At 37.7% G+C, this 22,271-nt stretch overlaps 1 protein-coding gene across 1 annotated transcript in view; it reads left to right on the forward strand.

Annotated features, from left to right (window-relative positions):
• Positions 1 to 22,271, forward strand: part of FAM228B (family with sequence similarity 228 member B) — a 106,387-nt gene that overhangs the window by 71,144 nt on the left and 12,972 nt on the right. Inside the window, exons 7-11 of the mRNA XM_055089064.1 lie at positions 9,750 to 9,818; positions 11,596 to 11,787; positions 12,447 to 12,527; positions 15,710 to 15,797; positions 15,892 to 16,048. Of these exons, the coding sequence (XP_054945039.1) occupies positions 9,750 to 9,818; positions 11,596 to 11,787; positions 12,447 to 12,527; positions 15,710 to 15,797; positions 15,892 to 16,048 (587 nt within the window). The remainder of the gene's footprint in view (positions 1 to 9,749; positions 9,819 to 11,595; positions 11,788 to 12,446; positions 12,528 to 15,709; positions 15,798 to 15,891; positions 16,049 to 22,271) is intronic.

Raw genomic sequence — 22,271 nt, forward strand, 5'->3', positions numbered from 1 at the left:
ATTTGTTAATATGGTGTATCACATTGATTGATTTGCGTATATTGAAGAATCCTTGCATCCCTGGGATAAATCCCACTTGATCATGGTGTGTGATCCTTTTAATGTGTTGTTGGATTCTGTTTGCTAGTGTTTTGTTGAGGGTTTTTGCATCTATATTCATGAGTCATATTGGTCTGTAATTTTCTTTTTTTGTAGTGTTTTTGTCTGGTTTTGGTATCAGGGTGATGGTGGCCTCATAGAATGAGTTTGGGAGTGTTCCTTCCTCTGCAGTTTTTTGGAAGCGTTTGAGAAGGATGGGTGTTAACTCTTCTCTAAATGTTTGATAGAATTCACCTGTGAAGCCATCTGGTCCTGGACTTTTGTTTGTTGGAAGATTTTAAATCACAGTTTCAATTTCATTACTTGTGATTGGTCTGTTCATATTTTCTGTTTCTTCCTGGTTCAGTCTTGGAAGGATATACCTTTCTAAGAATTTGTCCATTTCTTCCAGGTTGTCCATTTTATTGGCATAGAGTTGCTTGTAGTAGTCTCTTAGGATGGTTTATATTTCTGCAGTGTCTGTTGTAACTTCTCCTTTTTCATTTCTAATTTTATTGATTTGAGTCCTCTCCATCTTTTTCTTGATGAGTCTGGCTAATGGTTTATCAATTTTGTTTATCTTCTCAAAGAACCAGCGTTTAGTTTTATTGATCTTTGCTATTTTCTTTGTTTCTATTTCATTTATTTCAGCTGTGATCTTTATTGTTTCTTTCCTTCTGCTAACTTCAGGATTTGTTTTTCTTTCTCTAGTTCCTTTAGGTGTAAGGTTAGATGGTTTATTTGAGATGTTTGTTGTTTCTTGAGGTAGGATTGTTTTGCTATAAACTTCCCTCTTAGAACTGCTTTTGCTGCCTCCCATAGGTTTTGGATCGTCGTGTTTTCATTGTCATTTGTCTCTAGGTATTTTTTTTTAAATTAATTAATTTATTTATGGCTGCGTTGGGTCTTCGTTGATGCGCGTGGGCTTCTCACTGCGGCGGCCTCTATTGCTGCAGAGCACGGGCTCTAGGCGCGTGGGCTTCAGTAGCTGTGGCTCGGAGGCTCTAAGGCACAGGCTCAGAGGCCATGGCTCACGGGCTTAGTTACTCCGCGGCATGCGGGATCTTTCCGGACCAGGGCTCGAACCCGTATTTCCTGCATTGGCAGGCAGATTCTTAACCACTGCGCCACCAGGGAAGCCTGTCTCTAGGTATTTTTTGATTTCGTCTTTAATTTCTTCAGTGATCTCTTGGTTATTTAGTAACGTATTGTTTAGCCTCCATGAGTTTGTGTTTTTTACATTTTTTTTTCCTGTAATTGATTTCTAATCTCATAGCGTTGTGGTCAGAAAAGATGCTTGATATTATTTCAATTTTCTTAAATTTACTGAGGCTTGATTTGTGACCCAAGATGTGATCTAGCCTAGAGAATGTTCTGTGTGCACTTGAGAAGAAAGTGTAATCTGCTGTGTTTGGATGAAATGTCCTATAAATATCAATTAAATCTGTCTGACCTATTGTGTCATTTAAAGCTTGTATTTCCTTATTAATTTTCTGTTTGGATGATCTGTCCATTGGTGTAAGTGAGGTGTTAAAGTCCTCCACTATTATTGTGTTACTGTCGATTTCCTCTTTTATAGCTGTTAGCAGTTGCCTTATATATTGAGGTGCTCCTATGTTGGGTACATATATAATTGTTATATCTTCTTCTCGGATTGATCCCTTGATCATTATGTAGTGTCCTTCCTTGTCTCTTGTAACATTCTTTATTTTAAAGTCTATTTTATCTGATACAACTATTGCTACTCCAGCATTTTTTTGATTTCCATTTGCATGGAATATCTTTTCCATCCCCTCACTTTCAGTCTGTATGTGTCCCTAGGTCTGAAGTGGGTCTCTTGTAGATAGCATATATATAGGTCTTGTTTTTGTATCAATTCAGCAAGCCTGTGTCTTTTGGTTGGAGCATTTAATTCATTCACATTTAAGGTAATTGTCAATATGTATGTTCCTATTACCGTTTTCTTAATTGTTTTGGGTTTTGTTTTTGTAGGTCCTTTTCTTCTCTTGTGTTTCCCACTTAGAGAAGTTCCTTTAGCATTTGTTGTAGAGCTGGTTTGGTGGTGCTGAATTCTTTAGCTTTTGCTTGTCTGTAAAGCTTTTTGATTTCTCCATCGAATCTGAATGAGATCCTTGCTGGGTAGAGTAATCTTGGCTGTAGGTTCTTCCCTTTCATCACTTTAAGTATATCATGCCACTCCCTTCTGGCTTGTAGAGTTTCTGCTGAGAAATCAGCTGTTAACCTTATGGGTGTTCCCTTGTATGTTATTTGTCGTTTTTCCCTTGCTGCTTTCAATAATTTTTCTTTGTCTTTAAGTTTTGCCGATTTGATTACTATGTGTCTCAGTGTGTTTCTCCTTGGGTTTATCCTGTATGGGACTCTCTATGCTTCCTGGACTTGGGTGGGTATTTCCTTTCCCATGTTTGGGAAGTTTTCGACTATAATCTCTTCAAATGTTTTCTCAGGTCCTTTCTCTCTCTTCTCCTTCTGGGACCCCTATAATGTGAATGTTGTTGTGTTTAATGTTGTCCCAGAGGTCTCTTAGGCTGGCCTCATTTCTTTTCATTCTTTTTTTTTTTATTCTGTTCTGCAGCAGTGAATTCCACCATCCTGTCTTCGAGGTCACTTATCCGCTCTTCTGCCTCAGTTATTCTGGTATTGATTCCTTCTAGTGTATTTTTCATTTCAGTTATTGTATTTTTTCATCTTTGTTTGTTTGTTCTTTAATTCTTCTAGGTTTTTGTTAAACATTTCTTTCATCTTCTCGATCTTTGCCTCCATTCTTTTTCTGAGGTCCTGGATCATCTTCACTATCATTGTTCTGAGTTCTTTTTCTGGAAGGTTGCCTATCTCCACCTCATTTAGTTGTTTTTCTGGGATTTTGTCTTGTTCCTTCATCTGGTACATAGTCCTCTGCCTTTTCATCTTGTCTGTCTTTCTGTAAATGTGGTTTTTGTTCCACAAGCTGCAGGATTGTAGTTCTTCTTGCTTCTGCTATCTGCCCTCTGGTGGATGAGGCTATCTAAGAGGCTTGTGCAAGTTTCCTGATGGGAGGGACTGGTGGTGGGTAGAGCTGGCTGTTGCTCTGGTGGGCAGAGCTCAGTAAAACTTTAATCCGCTTGTCTGCTGTTGGCTGGGGCTGGGTTCCCTCCCTGTTGGTTGTTTGGCCTGAGGCAACCCAACACTGGAGCCTACCTGGGCTCTTTGGTGGGGCTAATGGCGGACTCTGGGAGGGCTCACGCCAAGGAGTACTTCCCAGAACTTCTGCTGCCAGTGTCCGTGTCCTCGTGGTGAGAGACAGCCACCCACGCCTCTGCAGGAGACCCTCCAACACTAGCAGGTAGGTCTAGTTCAGTCTCCTATGGGGTCACTGCTCTTTCCCCTGGGTTGCGATGCTTACACTACTTTATGTGTGCCCTCCAAGAGTAGAGTCTCTGTTTCCCCAAGTCCTGTCAAAGTCCTGCAGTCAAATCCCGCTAACCTTCAAAGTCTGATTCTTTAGGAATTCCTCCTCCTATTGCCGGATACCCAGGTTGGGAAGCCTGATGTGGGGCTCAGAACCTTCACTCCAGAGGGTGGACTTCTGTGGTATAAGTGTTCTCCAGTTTGTGAGTCACCCACCCAGCAGATACGGGATTTGATTTTACTGTGATTGCGTCCCTCGTACCGTCTCATTGTGGCTTCTCCTTTGTCTTTGGATGTGGGGTATCTTTTTTGGTGAGTTCCAATGTCTTCCTGTTGATGATTGTTCAGCAGTCAGTTGTGATTCTGGTGCTCTCAGGAGGGAGTGAGAGCATGTCCTTCTACTCTGCCATCTTGAACTAATCTCACTATAGTTTATTTTGCATTTAAATTTTTTTATACAAATATAATCTTATGGTATGTATTTTTTTTTCTGGCTTCTTTCACTCAGTATAATTTGCAATTCATCCATGTTGTTTCATGTTTCAGTACTTAGTTCCTTTTTTTTTTTTTTTTTTTTTTTTTTTTGCTGAATGCTATATACCCCAGTTTGTCCATTCTGACATTGGACATTTGGGTTATTTACAGTTTTTGGCTATTACAAATAAAGCTGTTAGGAACATTCATGTACATGTCTTTATATGGACATATATTTTCATTACTGTTGGGTAAACATCTAGTTGTGGAATGCCTAGGTCATATGGTAAATGAATTTAATATTTTATGAAACTGCCAAACTGTTTTCCAAAGTTATATTATTTTATATTTCCACTAGCAGTGTATGGGAGTTCCAGTGTTTCACATCCTAGCCAACATTTGGTACAGTGTGTGTGTGTGTGTGTGTGTGTGTGTGTGTGTGTGTGTAGTCTTTTGAGACATTCTAAAAGATGTAGAGTCAAATTTCATTGTGTGGTTTTTTAAAAAAATTAAAAAAAAATTTTTGGCTGCGTCGGGTCCTAGTTGCAGCTGGTGGGATCTTTGTTGAGGTATGTGGGATCTTTGTTGTGGTGCGCAGGCTTCTCTCTAGTTGTGGCGTGCAGGTTTTCTCTTCTCTAGTTGCGGTGTGCAGGCTCCAGGGTGCGTGGGCTCTGTAGTTTGCAGCATGCAGGCTCTCTAGTTGAGGTGTGCAAGCTCAGTAGTTGTAGCACGCGAGCTTAGTTGCCCCATGGCATGTGGGATCCCAGTTCCCTAACTAGGGATCCAACCCGCGTCCCCTGCATTGTAAGTTGGTTTCTTTACCACTGGACCATCAGGGAAGTCTCTCATTGTGTTTTTAATGTGCATTTCCCTAATAACTAATGATGTTGAGCCTCTTTTTATGTTTTACTTGCCATTTATATATATTCGTTGATGAAGTGTTCGTTCAAATATTTTGCGCATTTTTAAATTTAAAATTCACTGCCTTAAAGTGTACAATTCAGTGGTTTTTAGTATATCCACAAGGTTGTATAACCATCATCTCTCTAATTCCAGAACATTTTTATCACTCCAAAAAGGAAACTCATACCCTTTAGCAGTCATTGTCCATTCCCTCCTCCCTTGTTCTCTGGCAACTGCTAATCTACTTTCTCTTAGATTTGTCTATTCTGGACATTTTATACAAATGGAATCATGTAGTATGTTGTCCTTTGTGTCTGACTTCTTCTACTTAGCATACTGTTTTCATGGTTCATCCATGTTGTAGCATGTATCAGCATTTCATTCTTTTTTATGGCCAAATGATACTCCAGTATATGGATATACCACATTTTATTTATCCATTCATCAGTGGATGGGTGTTTGGATTTTTTCTGGTTTTTGACTGTTATGAACAATGCTGCTGTGAACATTGTATACAAGTTTTTGTGTGAACATATGTTTTCAGCTGTCTTGGGTATATAACCTAGGAATGGAATTGATAAGTCATATGGTAATTCTGTGTTTAACTTTTTGAGGAGCTGCCTACTGTTTCCCACAGTGGTTGTACCATTTTACACTCTCATCAGCAATGTATGAAGGTTCCAGTTTCTCTACTGCTTAGAGTTCATTGAACCTCTAGTATCGGTGAGCGTATAGTTCCCAACACATTTGGAAAAATTTCAGCCATCCTTTCTTAAAATATTTTTCCTACCCCACCCCTTCTCCTTTTGGGAAATAAAATTACATGTTTAATCACCTGCTTAAAGCTATCCCATAGCCCACTGATTATCTGTTAAACTTTTTCAGACTTTTCCTCCCTGCATTTCATTTTGGACAGCTTCTATTATGATTTTAAGTTTACTAATCATTTCTTCTGTAATATCCAGTCTGCTGATAATCCTGTCTGTTGTATTTTTCATTTCAGACATTGTGATTTTTATCCCTTAAGTTTTTAGGGGGCCTTTTAAAAAATCTTCCGTGTCTCAAAACATCTGCTGTTTTGTCTAGCTTCCTGCACTTATGAACTATTTTAATGTCTTGGTCTAATAATTATATCATTGTGTCATTTCTGGGGTAGTTTTTTTAAAAAATATTTATTTGTTTATTTGGCTGCATCAGGTCTTCGTTGCTGGGTGTGGGATCCTTAATTGTAGCATGTGGGATCTTTAGTTGCGGCCTGCAAACTCTTAGTTGCGGCATGTGGGATCTAGTTCCCTGAGCACGGGTCAAACCTAGGCCCCCTGCATTGGGAGCATGGAGTCTTAGCCACTGGACCACCAGGGAAGTCTCCTCTGGGGTAGTTTTGATTGATTCTTTTCATTGGTCAAATTTTCCTGCTTCTTTATATGCCTGGTGATTTTTGTTTAAATTTCTGAGATATACATTTTAAAGTAATAACTAGAATTATGACTTAGAACATTATACCTGAACATATAAGATTTTTAATGTCTGAAACATTTATATTAACATATTTCCATACAAGTAACCCAAAGAAAGTTTAGTATTAGTTGTTTTCTTTTGTTTGTTTGTTTTTTTATATTGCAGGTTCTTATTAGTCATCAGTTTTATACACATGAGTGTATACATGTCAATCCCAATCACCCAATTCAGCACACCACCATCCCCACCCCACCACGGTTTTCCCCCCTTGGTGTCCATACGTTTGTTCTCTACATCTGTGTCTCAACCTCTGCCCTGCAAACTGGATCATCTGTACCATTTTTCTAGGTTCCACATACATACGTTAATATACGATATTTGTTTTTCTCTTTCTGACTTACTTCACTCTGTATCGCAGTCTCTAGGTCCATCCACGTCTCAACAAATGACTCAGTTTCATTCCTTTTTATGGCTGAGTAATATTCCATTGTATATATGTACCACAACTTCTTTATCCACTCATCTGTCAGTGGGCATTTAGGTTGCTTCCATGACCTGTATGCCTGGTGATTTTTTTAATTGGATGCCAGACGTGAATTTTTCCTTGTTGAGTGCTGGATATTTTTGATTTCCAATAAATATGTTGAGCTTTGTTCTGGGATGCCGTTAAGTTACTTGGACACAGTCTGATTTTTTTCATGTCTTGCCACCAAGCTTTGTTAGACAGAACCATAGTATCATTTAGTGTATGGTCAATTTTGCTTTAGTACTTATTTTGTAAAACCCCTCTAAGTACTCAGCTCTGTTCTGTGCACCATAAAGTTTGTCACCCTGGCTGATGTTAAGACGAATAACTCCTGGGGTTGTGTGACCTCTAGGGATTGTTCCCCTAGTCCTTTCAGGTACTTCTTTGCCCAGTGTTTCTTTGGGTAGTTTCCCCACACCCATACAGTGTTCAGCATTCATCTGAAGATGCAAGGGGGACCCTCTACAGATCTAATCCTCTGCAGATCCCCAAAGCTCTTTCTCTGTGTGACTTCCTTCCCTCTGGTACTGTGCTCTATGAACTGTAGCTACCCTGGCCTCCCCAGACTCCCAGGTCCCCTCCTCATTTCAGGGAGACAGATGGATTCCACCTGATTTCCTCCTCTGTGTGCCACAGTCTGGAAATTCTCTCCAGGTTCTAATGAGCTATTTTAAGGCTCACCTTGTGTTCTGTATCTCAGGGGCCATTGTCCTTCATAACCTGATGTTCAGTGTCTTGAAAACTGTTGTTTCACTTTTTTTTTCTTTTTTTTAAGGTAGGAGGATAAATCTGTTCCCTCTTATTCTGTTTTGTCTGAAAGTGGAGGTTTTCATCCAACCTGTTAGTTCTTCAGTCTTTTTTTTTTTCTTTCTTTCTTTCTTCCTTCCTAACTTTCTTTCTTTCATTCTTCTCCTGTTCCATTATTTTATTTATCATTTCTGGGACTCCAGTTATCAACTTGTTGAACCTTTTGTTATTGTTTCAGAAGTTGCTACAACTCTATTCATTTTCCAATCTTTTTTCTTCCTGTTTCCCAGACTGGATAAATTCTAATGATTTGAATTCAAGTTCACTGACTCTTTCTATGTCATCTTCAATCTGCTGTTAAGCCCATTTAAGTTTGTTTGTTTTTTAAATTTCAGAACTGTATTTTCCACTTGGTTATTTTTCAGTCTCTATTTTTCTACTGAAGTTTTCTATTCATTCATTATGAGCATATTTTCCTATAACTTCTTAAACATAGCTCTAATAGTTGACCTAGAATCCTTGTCTGCTAATTCCAACATATGGGCCATCTCAGAGGTGGTCTCCAGTTGATTGTCTTTCTTTTAAGTATGGGTCACGTTTTCCTGTTTGTCTAGTGATTTTGGACATTATGAGAGATACATTGTAAAGGGTCTGGATTCTGTTATGTTCCTCTGATTAATACTGAGTTTTTGTTTTAGCAGGCAGTTAACTTGGCTGAACACAAACTCTGAACTTTGTCTCTCCTGCAGTTGGCAGCAGGTGAAATCACTGTTTAGTCTTTTTTAGCTTTAGCTGGGCTCCACGGAGTCTGCTTTGTGCTTATATAGTTCAAGGGTCTGCCAGAGATTTGGTCTGCAGAATTTGTGGCATTCTGTCTATGGTTTTCTCCTTTCAGGTATTTCTCCTCTCATTTTCCTGCTGCTATGGTTGCCCTGAACTCTGTCTTCTAATCATTGAATCTGTAAAACTGTGTATTTCTGTCTGTGTTTGAGCTACCTTGTTTAGCTATGAGTGAGGCCTGCTGTTAGACAAAAGTCCATAAAGAACTGAAAACTTTTCCAGTGCTGTTCTCTTTTTCCACATGTTGACTACCCTTTAGTTTCTTCCTGCTCTGGGTCAGTCTTCAGTGTCTTCAGGTGGTTGTTTTAATATTTCAGTACTCATTTTGGTTTTGAGAGCAGTAGATTTGCTAGGAATAGCAACTCTGTGAGGCAGAAAGAACAAAGAAAATGAATTTGGAGTTAGATACATTTGAGTTTGAATTCTGGGCTCAGTGCAGGATTTTCTAGGCTTCTGGTTGTTGCTTAACTCCCTTGAGCCTTAATTTCCTTGTGCGTTAATGGGGAAGGTTAGTTCTTAGATTTTGAGATTTTACTCATCTATTCTGGAAAACAAGGGTAGTGGAAATGAAGACAACTAATTCCAGTGACAGTTAATTTGAGAATATTTATTTTTGTTTAAATATGAGAGGAGTTCAAAGGCCCATCCCAAATGTCCACTTTGGGACTCTTTTATTATTAATCATTTTTTCCATTTTGGAAAAATTATATCATAAAATTTACTCTTTTTAACTATTTTTAAGTGTGTAAGTCAGTGATGTTAATTACGTTCACATGTATGCTAGAAATCAACCTCTTGCATTTTCTGACATGTTTAATTGTGGAAGATTTGTTATGAAAATGGAAAAGTTTAATTTTATGAGCTATTTCCTGAAGATTGTGTTGCTTTAAAATACTGAAAATGTGGCTTGTTCATAAAAACTATTAATATTTGATAGCTATAATGACTAAATGAATTCAAATAGAATTCATTCATGAGTGAATGAATTCAAATAGAGGCCTGATTGTATCACTTTATAAGATGTGAAAAAAGATGGGTTTTACCTACTGTGTGTGTCTGGGCGAAGTCATTTGACCATATTGGGACTCAAAATGTCTGTGATCTGAGTTATTTTTTCCCTAGAATGAACTGTAGCTGAGAGCAGAAATATTCAAATACTCTTTAAAAAGTACTGATGATATGACTTGAAGTAGAAAAATTGGATTTACAGAGAACTTTCCAGGGATATGTATGTCACATAAAATATTATGAGTTTAGGTAGTATTAATAATTTAATTTTCAAATATTTGATTTTCAAAATGTCATTCTGTCATTTTAGGCATTAGCTAAAGAAGATATTGATGCAGCTATTCAATCAATATTATACAGAGAAAATTATATAATTAAGGTAAGAATTGGCTGCAGAATGTGTCTCAATTAAAAATTAAATTTTGTTTTTCCATTTCAGATGTAGTACATTGTCATTATAAAAATTTTAGAAAATATAGAAAACAATTAAAACATTCATTAGCCTTTAGGATTGAACTTAAAAGAGCTCTGAGATTGCTTTAATTTAGTTCCTCTCTTCCTATACTTTGTGAGGACTCTTTTATAGATACCTTAAAAGAGTTTCCTCCTACTCACTTGTTCCTTCATGTTAGTGGGGCTTCTGTGGAGTCGCTATGTATTCTTAAAAGCTTTAAGAGCTGTTATTGGAACACACTGACCAATTATTACTCAGGTATACGTAAGTAAGAACAAGGCTTTAACTGTAGCAGGATGGGCTTAATTATAAGATAAGATGAATGTCTGTGTGAAGTGTACTAAACGCTGGAGTGGGTAGCCTATTTTTGTTTTTAAGAATTTTCTTTAGAGTTGTTTAAAAAGGAAAGGAACTGTTCATTGAGAATGGTTGAAATGTGCTATGACCTGAAGTTAGGGAGGGATATCACCTGGAGAAGATTACAGGGTTTTTATTATTTTATTTTTTTCATTTTAAATTTCATGTTGTTGATCCTAGTAATCACATGATTTCATTCGCTAGATGAAAGGTATATGAGAAGTTTTGGTGAGAATGATTTAGTTTATAGCCTAATTTAGGCATTTTCTTTGCAGGCTACTTGTCATTTTTACCAGGTTGTGCTACTGTTCTGTCTTTTTTTTTTTTCCCCATAGAATATTCTTTTTCTTTTTTGGCTGCGCTGTGCGGCTTGTGGGATCTTAGCTCCCTAACCAGGGATTGAACTCGGCCCCTTGGCAGTGAAGGTGTAGAGTCCTAATGACTGGGCCGCCAGGGAATTCCTTCGTAGAATATTCTTCTTCCTCATTCTGTGTATTCCTTCTCTTCCTAGATAACTCTGTTCTTTAAGGCCCATCCCAAATGTCTACCAATTTGGAAATCTTTTAAAATTTTTAATTATTTTTCTATTGTAAAATATATATAACGTAAAATTTGCTTTTTAACCATTTTTGAGTGTACAATTCAGTGACATTAATTACATTTATGTGTTGAGTAACCATAACCACTATGTATTTCTAAACCTTTTTCATCACCCCAACCAAAACTTTGTACTCATTAAGTAATAACTTCCCAGCCCTCCTTCCGCAAGCCTCTGGCAACATCTAATTTATCTTCTGTCTCTATGAACTTGCCTATTCTAGACATTTCATATAAGTGGAATCCTACAATATTTATCCTTTTGTGTCTGTCATATTTCACTTAGCATATTGCTTTTAAGGTTCATCCATGTTGTAGCATGTGTCAGAACGTCACTCCTTTTTATGGTTGTATAATATTCCATTATACGTATATACCACATTTTGTTTATACCTTCTTCTGTTGATGAACACTGGAGTTGTTTCCGCCTCTTGGCTATTGTGAGTAATGATGCAATGAACACTGGTATACTAGTATTTGTTTGAACCCCATATATCTCTTGCTACATGGTCCCTCCTCCTGTTGTTTTGTAGATTTGTTTTGTAGTCTGTCTTCCAGGGAGAGCAGGCATGTTGTCTAACTTATTCATGTATTCTTTGTTTCCAGTATTGTGTGTGTCACACAGAAGCCAACCAAATGATTTAATTAATGATTTTTGGGTTATCCTTATGAATATAAACTAAGTTTAAATTTTGGAACAAGAAAACTTTAAGATAATATATTTGTCTTTCCTATCACTGTTTACTAGGAGCTAGGTAAGTATTTAAAGCATCATGACTTCTTAAATGCAAGAAGAAAAGAGATATTATATAAAAGATGGGTTGATCATGTGGCAGATCCTCTCCAGAAGAAAATTATAGAAAATGTTACTTCACATAAGAAGATTAAAAAAAGGAGACAAGAGGAATTAGATGGTTTTTTAAAATACATGAATAAAAAGGTACTAAGAGATCATTTGTTACTTTTTCATTTGCTTTAAAAACTATTATTATCTTTATTTATAATCATCCAAACAGCCTGCCCTTCCCAATCTGTATATGTGTAATCTGTACTCTGTTATAGCACATACTATTCTTAAATTCAGGGCATGTGGAAAGGATGGAGGGAAAGGGTTAGGTCTGGATTTAAATGTGTACATTAGAATAATTTTTCTTTCTTTCTCCTATGTAATTGTTAATTTTATATACCAATTAAAAAAAATTGGACTCTAGGTTCAAGATATATGTTTTTTTTGTTTTTTATTCTGGAACTTGATTATTTACAAAGCTATAAAATATTTCTGTTCTCCTGACATTTTTAAGAGATCTGAGATGTTTGAATATTAAGTATCCAAAAACAAATTCCTGTATCTTTTAGTGTTCCAACGTCCTTTATTAAAATCTTGCAAATTTTAAGTAGATTCCTTCTATCACTATAATATTTCTTACTTAGATACATTAAATTTAATTTCCAGTTTGGTCTTCCCTTCCCTTTTGCATTTGTCATTGATGCCATTTCAAAGCATAAGAGTGGAACTGTGTTTGACTCTTGAGTCCTGTTATGCTCAAAATTAATTATGGACTTCTTGTTCTTATGTGTGGTTTTATTTCCTTCCTATAGGGAAATGCATTTATAGAGCATTATGATCCAAAAGAATATGATCCTTTTTACATGAACAAAGAGGACCCGAATTTTCTGAAGGTAGATTTCTAATTTTAACTTTGGTATTATGTGGTTTGTTTTTCTGAGCAGTCCTAATATATAAGTAGTCCTTTAGTGATTTCCAACGAATGCAGTAAAATCTTAAGAATCATGTCCCATCTCCATATCTTAGAAAGGAACAAAAAAGCCAAAGTCCAAAGTAAATTAAGCCTCTGTAAAATTTGAAAATATTGTATAATAATTGGGTGATAGATAATGTTAAAAAATTTCATAGACTTTTAAATTTGTTACAAAAGTAATATATTTTTATGATATATAAATGAGAAAATCAATTTAAAAATAAAGAATAAGAGACCACTCACAATTCCATTACCCAGAATGAACTCATGAACATTTTTCTGTATATTTTTCAAGACTTCTTTCTAATTGTAAACCAACTACACTTCAATTAAAAAAAAAAGACTTCTTTCTATGTGTAGGTATATGTACACCTTTTTATTTAACAAGAATGGGATCACACCACACATTAGGTTTTAAAATCTTTTTTTTCTCAGTAGTTTATGATTTGCTTTCTTTCTTTGTCAATAAATGTAAATATACAATTGCAATCAATGCATGGTATTCTAATAGCTAACTTGCACTGAGGGCTTAACCAAATGTTAAGGTTTCTTTGCACTTTATTTCAGCATTCACTGCTAATTTACAAATAAGGCAAGTGAGGCACGGGTAGGTTAAGTTACTTGTCCAAGGTTACACAGCTGTAAATAGCAGAGTATGGGTATGTTTCTAAACACATATACTATTTGCTATACCATCTTTTTTTTTTTTTTAACATATTCCTTATTTTGAACCTCTAGATTGTTTTTGACCTGTTGTTATAAATGACATTATGATGAACATCCCGGTAACTATTTATTTCTTAATTTTTTCCTTTGGGTAAGTTGCTAGAATTGCTGGGTTAAAAATTATGCATGATTTTAATTCATATCACGAAATTATCCTCCAGAATGGGTATATAAATTTGTATCTCCTCCCGAGAATCTATTTTTTCCACACCTTTGCTAATAGTGGATATTATTAAAGAAAATAAAACAAAAAACCTACCTTGAATCATAGACATTTTAAACTGCTGGTAGTTGCAGGGCAAAGCAGGTCTTTTAAGTTTTTCCCCAAATTGGGGTGTGTGTATGTGCTATTGTCCCTATTTTTATAGGTCAGAGTTAAACTGAGAGTTTAGAGTTAGATCCTTAGACATACTAACTAGTAGCATACCTGGTAAGGGTTAGAATTGGGATTTGAAACCAGATCTTTTTTAAAAAATAAATTTATTTATTTATTTAATTTTTGGCTGTGTTGGGTCTTCGTTGCTGCGCACGGGCTTTCTCTAGTTGCAGCGGGGGCTACTCTTCGTCGTGGTGCGCGGGCTTCTCATTGCAGTGGCTTCTCTTGTCGCTGGAGCACGGGCTCTAGGCATGCGGGCTTCAGTAGTTGTGGCTCGCGGGCTCCAGAGCGCAGGCTTAGTAGTTGTGGCACATGGCTTTGTTGCCCCACGGCATGTGGGATCTTCCTGGACCAGGGCTCGAACCTGTGTCCCCTGCATTGGCAGGCAGATTCTCAACCACTGCACCACTAGGGAAGCTGAAACCAGATCTTTTGGATACCAGAATTCCATTCTGTTCTTTCACCACATTGCCACTCTAAATGAAGCTGATAGGTGACCTCTTAAGGTAAGCTGAGCACTTTGAGGTTATAGCAGCAGTTCTCAAAGTGAGATACATAGAGCTTTGACAGCCCCAAAACCCTTCTAGGGGGTCCAGTAGGCCAAAACTTTTCATAATAGTGCCAAATTTTATTTGCCTTTTTCATTGTGTTGACATTTGCACTGATGGTACAAAAGCAGTGTTGGGTAAAACTGCTAGTACCTTAGAACTACTTAAGTCAGTGTTACCAAATTATACTGGTACTGTACTCATATTCTTCACTGTCATGCACTCACAGTAAAAAAAAAAAATTCAATTTCACTTAATGTCCTTGATCAAACAGTAAAAAAATTATTAATTTTATTAAGTCTTACTCCCCCCTTCTTCCCCCTTTTTTAATTGAAGTATAGTTGATTTACAATGTTATGTTAGTTCCTGGTGTACAGCAAAGTGATTTGGTTTTTTAGTTTTTCAGATTCTTTTCCATTATAGTTTATTACAAGATATTGAATATAATTCTCTGTGCTATACAATAGGACCTTGTTGTTTATTTGTTTTACTCTATGTAGTAGTTTGTTTCTGCTAATTCCAAACTCCTAATTCATCCCTCCCCTCCAAGTCTTGGTCTTTTCTACACATCTTTTGAATATTCTGTGTGATGAAATGGGAGGTATGCAAAGAGCATTTCTGCATACTGAAATACAGTATGATTGTTTGAATTGTGAGCTGAACTGGCTGATTTTTTTTCATGGAACATCATTTTTACTTGAAAGAATGACTTACAGACTATGTTTATTAAGTCTTGGGTGTTTGGTAGACATTTTCTGGAAAATTAATGAAGTGAATCTGTCACTTCAAGAAAAACAACTGACAGTATTTGTTGCCATTCAATGATAAAATGTGAACTTTCAAACAAAAATTTGAATTTTTGAAATATCTTACTGACCATCATGTGTGACAGTGTTCCAATACTCAAAAGACTTTACTGATGAGACTGGTGATGATATTAATGAATGTGATTATTGTATAATGAAATGTATTAACATTTGGAAGACCTCACATAACTCAGTGATCTAATTTTCTCTAAACAACCAATTCATGATATGGATAAAAGATTCATTCAGAGTTCAAGTTCAAGATGGACCAATGGATTTTAAAGTAGCAGAGTTTGAATAATTCATTGATATGGTTTCAGATTCTGCATCATAACTGACCTTTAAGAAGCTGCCACTTGTTGAGTTTGGGTATAGTATTGATATCTAAAAAGAATATCCACAGTGATCTGAAAAGGCTATTAAAACAAGAGCTAACCATGCTTCTTTGGCTGAAGGGCCTTGCTAGGAGATGTATTGGAGTGCCGCCATCTCTTTGTAATGTGTTAAATATATATAATAATTAGATTGCTGTTAGTTTGTAGATGCTGTAATCTTGATTCTTCTGGCATAAGAGCCATACATGGATGCTTAGAATAGACTGAAAAAGAGCTGCAACCCAGTCCTCAAAGAAGTGTTTTTCTTGTAGGTTACCATCCCACCATTTCGTGACCCTTTGAAAAAAGCACAATATGACAAAGACGATGGAAAAAGAATTCTTCTTCAGTGTGAGACTGGTACTTAGTTTCTAATTGTTATGTGGTTTCATAACCCAAGATCAATGGGAGTTGCATTTAAGGATGCTAATTTAGGTTGCTCATCTTCTTACAGGCAAAATATTTACAATGAAAGAATTTAAAGAGGTTGAGAAGGCCAAACTGCATTCCAGATTTCCAGGAATTTCTAATTCAAGGCACTTTATGACTCCAAATGACTGGCTTAAACTGCATACAAACTACATAGAAAGTGAATTTTGTAAAAGGAGCAGGTAATGGTTAGTATGATAGAAATTATGGAACCTCTTCGAATTTGAAAACTGTTTCTTGAGACAGTGATATATATTTTGTCATAATTATGATTTTAAAAAAATATTTCATTTTTCAATGAGAAGTTTACTGTAATTCTTGTCTTTGTGCTTCTGTATGTGATGTTTCTTTTTTTCTTGGGTACTTTCAAGATTTTCTCTTTGTCTTTGGTTTTCATTAGCTAGTCTATGATGCGTGTAGGTGTTTTTTTCCCCTTTCTTTTTGTTTTATCCTACTTAGGGTTCAGTGAGATTCTTGTATCTGTGGTTTGATGTCTTTCATTATTTGGGGGGAAATTCTAGGCTGTTATCACTTCAGATATTTCTTTTTTTTTTTTTTTTCTGCATCGGCAGGCGGATTCTCAATCACTGCACCACCAGGGAAGCCCCACTTTAGATATTTCTTATGCCCCATTCTTCCTGTGTGGTTTTTAAAAAAATTTATTGGAGTATAGTTGATTTAAAATGTTGTGTTAGTTTCTGCTGTATAGCAAAGTGAATCAGTATACATATATCCACTCTTTTTTTAGATTCTTTACCCATATAGGTTATTACAGAGTATTGAGAAGAGTTCCCTGTGCTATACAGTAGGTCTTTATTAGTTATCTATTTTATATATAGTAGTGTGTATATGTCAATCCCAGTCTCCCAATTTATCTCTCTGCCATGTTTCTTTAACTTAAGTGTAGTTAATGTACAATATTATATAAGTTTTTCAGATGCACAATGTAGTGATTCACAATTTTTAAAAGTTATACTCCATTTATAGTTATTATAAAGTATTGGCTATACAAAAATATCCTTACAGCTTATTTATTTATTTATTTATTTATTTTTTGTGGTACGCGGGCCTCTCACTGCTGCGGCCTCTCCCGCTGTGGAGCACAGGCTCCGGACACACAGGCCCAGCGGCCATGGCCCACGGGCCCAGCCGCTCCATGGCACGCAGAATCCTCCCAAACCGGGGCACGAACCTGTGCCCCCTGCATTGGCAGGCGGACTCCCAACCACTGCGCCACCAGGGAAGCCCACTTATTTATTTTATACATAGTAGTTTTTACCTCTTAATCCCCTTCTCCCAACTTGCCCCTTCCCCTTTCCTCTCCCCACTGGTAACCACTAGTTTGTTCTCTGTATCTGTGAGTCTGTTTTTTTTGTTGTTGTTGTTATAGTTACTAGTTTGATTTATTTTTAAATTTATTTTATTTATTTATTTTTGCCTGTGTTGGGTCGGGTCTTTGTTGCTGCATGCAGGCTTTCTCTAGTTGCGGCGAGTGGGGGCTACTCTTCGTTGTGGTGCTTGGGCTTCTCATTGCAGTGGCTTCTCTTGTTGCGGAGCACAGGCTCTAGGTGCGTGGGCTTCAGTAGTTGTGGCACGTGGGCTCAGTAGTTGTGGCTCGCGGGCTCTAGAGTACAGGCTCCGTAGTTGTGGCGCATGGGCTTAGTTGCTCCATGGCATGTGGGATCTTCCTGGACCAGGGCCCAAACCCGTGTCCCCTGCATTGGCAGGCAGATTCCTAACCACTGCGCCACCAAGGAAGCCCCTGTTTTATTTTTTAAGATTCCACATGTAAATGATATCATACCATATTTGTCTTATTTCACTAAGCGTAATACCCTCCAAATCCATGCATGTTGTTGCAAATGGCAAATTTTCATTCTTTTTTTTCAAGGCTGAGTAGTATTCCATTGTGTGTGTTGGGGGGGGTGTATGTATCACATCTTCTTTACTCATTCGTCTGTTGATGGACACTTAGGTTGACTGTGTATTTTGGCTACTGTAAATAATGCTGCTGTGAACATTGGGATGCTTTTGGTTTTTTCAGATACCCAGGAGTGGAAATACTAGGTCATATGGTAGTTCTTTTTTTAGTTCCATTCTTCTTTTTTTTCATTTCTAAGACTCCAGTTATGTTAGACCACTTGATGTTGTCCCTTAGCTCTTAGATACTCTGTTTTTATTTATTTATGTCATTTTTCTTCTTGTATTTCAGTTGGACAGTTTCCACCCATCTATCTTTAAGTTCACTGAGTCTCTCCTCAGCTGTGTCCCATCTGTTGATCACCATCAAATGAACCTTTCCTCAGCTTTGTCTTATATACTGAAGAGACCATCAGAGGAATTCTCCATTTCTGATGTGATGATTTTTATTTCTAGTATTTCCATTTGATTTTTTTCACATAGTTTTAATTTTTCCTAAAATTCTCCATCCGCTCATACATATTGTTCATCTTCACTAGACTCTTTAACATATTAATCATAGTTATTTTAAATTCCTCATTTGAGAGTTCCAACTCAGGTTCATTCTGAATCTGGTTCTGTTGACTGCTTTATCTCTTGACAGTGGGATATTTTGTCTTGCTTTTTTTTTGGCATGTCTTGTAAGTTTTAACTGAATGCCAGGCATTAGAGGTAGAATAGTACAGACTGAATATTTATGTCTAGAAATGAATATGCCTTTTCTTCTGTCAGGCATTAGCATGGAGAATTGGGCTTATCTAGTCAGAAATTGAGCTGGGTTTAGGTATTATTATTGCTATTGTTACTTTCAATGCATCACAGACTTCAGATGCCTCTAGTGGTGGGCTCTTGTTACCTTGTGCTTAGGGTAGGGGCTGGGGTACCTGAGGGATTTTCTCAGGTGTTCCTGTGCCCTCCTCAGTTTTTGGCTATCCCTGCAAGGCTGCATCACAGAGGTGGAGGGAATGAGGTGTCTCCATGGTCTTGCTTCATTCCAGAAATATTCTATTTTTTAAAAAATTTATTTTAATGAATTAATTTATTTTTGGCTGTGTTGGGTCTTCGTTGCTACGCATGGGCCTTCTCTAGTTGCAGCAAGTGGGGGCTACTGATCGTTGTGATGCATGGGCTTCTCGTTGCGGTGGCTTCTCTTGTTGCGGAGCATGGTCTCTGGAGCACAGGCTCAGTGGTTGTGGTGCACGGGCTTAGTTGCTCCGTGGCATGTGGGATCTTCCCAGACCAGGGCTCGAACCTGCGTCCCCTGCATTGGCAGGTGGATTCTTAACCACTGCACCACCAGGGAAACCCCTGCCAGAAGTATTCTGCTGTTGCTTGTTGGTAGGCTCAAAGAGGGAGGTAAAGGAATGTTCTCTGTTTTCTTTATCCTAGCCTCAGTTTTAGGCAAGCCCTGTATACTTGGGCCTTAGGAGTAGGGTTTTCTTAGAGTTCCTTTCTCTTCTCCCTGTAGCACCCAAACACTATCTTATGTCTATGGTTGTTCTTGGATGGTAGTTTCCTGCCCCTCTTCCAATAGTAGCAGACCTCTGCTGGGTATAAGTATAGGATTCTGGGCACAAGGCAATTTCTTGCTCCTCCTCCTGGGACAGAGGGTTTTTACTCCTATCCCTATCTTAGTAACAATAGAGCCTTAAGTCTGTCCTGGATATAAGAGGATTTCCCATCCCTCCTCCAGAGGTAGATAGCTTTTACTCCTCTCCCAAAAGCACTAGATCTTTGCTTATCACCCTGGGGGAAAAAGAGTTTGCTTCTCTTACCCCAGCAGCTTAATGCTTTGCTTTGTAGGGGGGAAGGATCCAGGAAGGTGGGAAGGGCACTTGTTTACCTAGCACTGTCAATCTCTTCCTGCATATCTTTGCCACTAATGGGGGTTTTCTCTGGTTTTCTGCTCTGTGCCCCTTGTTAGCACCTAGTGCAGGCCCATGGAAAAGAGCTTGCTCAGGAGTGTAAACACTTTTTTTTTTTTTTTTTGTGGTACGTGGGCCTCTCACTGTTGTGGCCTCTCCTGCTGTGGAGCACAGGCTCCGGACGCACAGGCCCAGCGGCCATGGCTCACGGGCCTAGCCACTCCGCGGCACGTGGGATCCTCCCAGACCGGGGCACGAACCCGTGTCCCCTGCATTGGCAGGCGGATTCTCAACCACTGCGCCACCAGGGAAGCCCCCTAAACACTTCTTGTATGAGGTCTCCCCAGCTGTTCCAAAATGACATGCTAGCCCACACTTGGCCTTTACGGATTCATTAAAATTTTAGCTGATATCTTTTGTTTTTAATTATTAGGCTTTATTTTTTTAATTTTTATTTTATTTTATATTTTTTTGCCGTACGCAGGCCTCTCACTGCTGTGGCCTCTCCCGTTGCGGAGCACAGGCTCTGGACGCGCAGGCTCAGCAGCCATGGCTCACGGACCCAGCCGCTCCGCGGCATGTGGGATCTTCCCGGACCGGAGCACAAACCCGTGTCCCCTGCATCGGCAGGCGGACTCTCAACCACTGCGCCACCAGGGAAGCCCTAGGCTTTATTTTTAAGAGCAGTTTTAAGTTTATCAAAAATTTAAGCAGAAATAGAATTTCTGTATATCCCGTCCTTCCCATTCCCCACTTCAGTTTCCTCTATTAACATCTTGCATTAGTGTGGTACATCTGTTACATTTTGTGAACCAGTGTTGATTCATCCTTAAATGGAAGCAGAACTCTAATAATTTTCTTATTTTTAAAAAATTTGCTACAAATGGCACTGTAAATGTTACGTAAAACAGAAATAAACCTTAAGACAGAATTCTGAAAGAATGGGCTTTCTACTTTTTTTTCATTGTCTTTGAGAATCATAAGCCTAACTCTAGTAATTAGGTGGGTCCACCCAAACCAGGAATCTGTTCATAACAGATTTAATTCAGGTTGTATGCGAAGGTGATGATATTGAGAATATTGATTTTATAGTGAGCTAATAATGGGCATATGGTAGGTTCCAACTGCAGTATTTATTTTCATCCTCAGGAAGGTTCTGGAGATGACTAATATGGTAAGGAAAGTGTTTTCTTTGGATGATTTTCTGGATTTTTCTCTATGTATCACATTGCTCTACTCTTGTGGAGGCTAGTATATTTGGGGAAGACTGGCTTATCTGAGCCCTTGTACTAAATATTAGTCTTTGTATATATCATATGTAAATATCTTATATGTTAATACTTTTAGTACCTCTTTCATATTTTCCATCGCCTTTGGTAATTTCTTTGGATATATTTTCCAGTTTACTATTCTTTTTTCACTGTGTTCAATATTAAAATTTTAATTTCTGAAATTTTCTCCCCGTACCCACCCTGTATGCCTGTTCATTCCTGTTAGGCTCTTATTGTTTTCTTGTCTTGGTGATTGGATTATTTATTTCTTTAAATATTTTATATATTGCTATTCTACATTCTATATTTGATAATTCTAAATTCTGTATTTTTGGGGGATGCTAATCTTTTGTTTTTCTCTGCTGACTCTCAGTTATAATGGTTTGCTTTCTCGAATGCTTAGTGAATTTTATTTGTGAGTTCATTTTATCTTTGGGTGTCCTATTGGCCTAAATTGGGGAAACTTTTCTACACAAATGATTTGCTTCTGTTTCTGCCTCTGCCAGTAGCTGGGATGCCATCAACCTGGGCCTAGCCAACTCCCTTCAAATGTCTGGGCTCACTCAGTGTGGCAGTCTCAAGTGTAGTGTCCCCACCTTATAGCTGGCATAGACAGGGCTCAGTATTCTGTTAGCTCTGTTATTGGCATCTGCCCTCAGGGATTATTATCTGTTATTCCACCTGCCCTTGCTGCCCACCATATGGCCCTAACTTCCCACACCTCTAGCGTCTACTACATTTGTTTGTGTGTGTTTTTCTTAAAGACCCCCTCCTTCTCTTATAAGACTAGTGACACCTCAAAGGGTACATTCTATCCAGGGTCTAGTTGTTTGAAGTAAATGGATTCCCTCAAAGCAGTGAATTTCAAATTGTGAATTTCAAAACATACAGTAATGGCTTGTAAAGACTTACCAAGGTATGCATAGGCATGGATAGTTTTAAGGGTCTCAACTTCCAGATTCTGAAGTCTATATGTACTCTTTCCAAAAGTTGATCTGCCTGAGAACAAGCCTACATTCATATGACTTCTTATCCCACTTTTTAAAAGAGAGGCATATCTTTCAACCTGGGTATAAAAAATTTTAAGGTACCAAATAAAAATACTGGCTTTTGAGAGACTTCCTTTAATGATGAAGCAAGAAAACTTAACCCACAGGTCTTTCTGTATTTCCCTGTCATATATATTTTATTTTACTTTAATTAACTGATTAATTGATTTAAAGGCATGCTACAGAATCAGGGTACTTGGTCTGTGTTGGGTTGCTTTGAATTTGGAGTAGCTAAAGCTATATAATTTAGTGATGCTTCTT

The sequence above is a fragment of the Physeter macrocephalus genome, chromosome 12 (genome assembly GCF_002837175.3).
Source record: "Physeter macrocephalus isolate SW-GA chromosome 12, ASM283717v5, whole genome shotgun sequence".
Lineage (NCBI taxonomy): Eukaryota > Metazoa > Chordata > Mammalia > Artiodactyla > Physeteridae > Physeter > Physeter macrocephalus.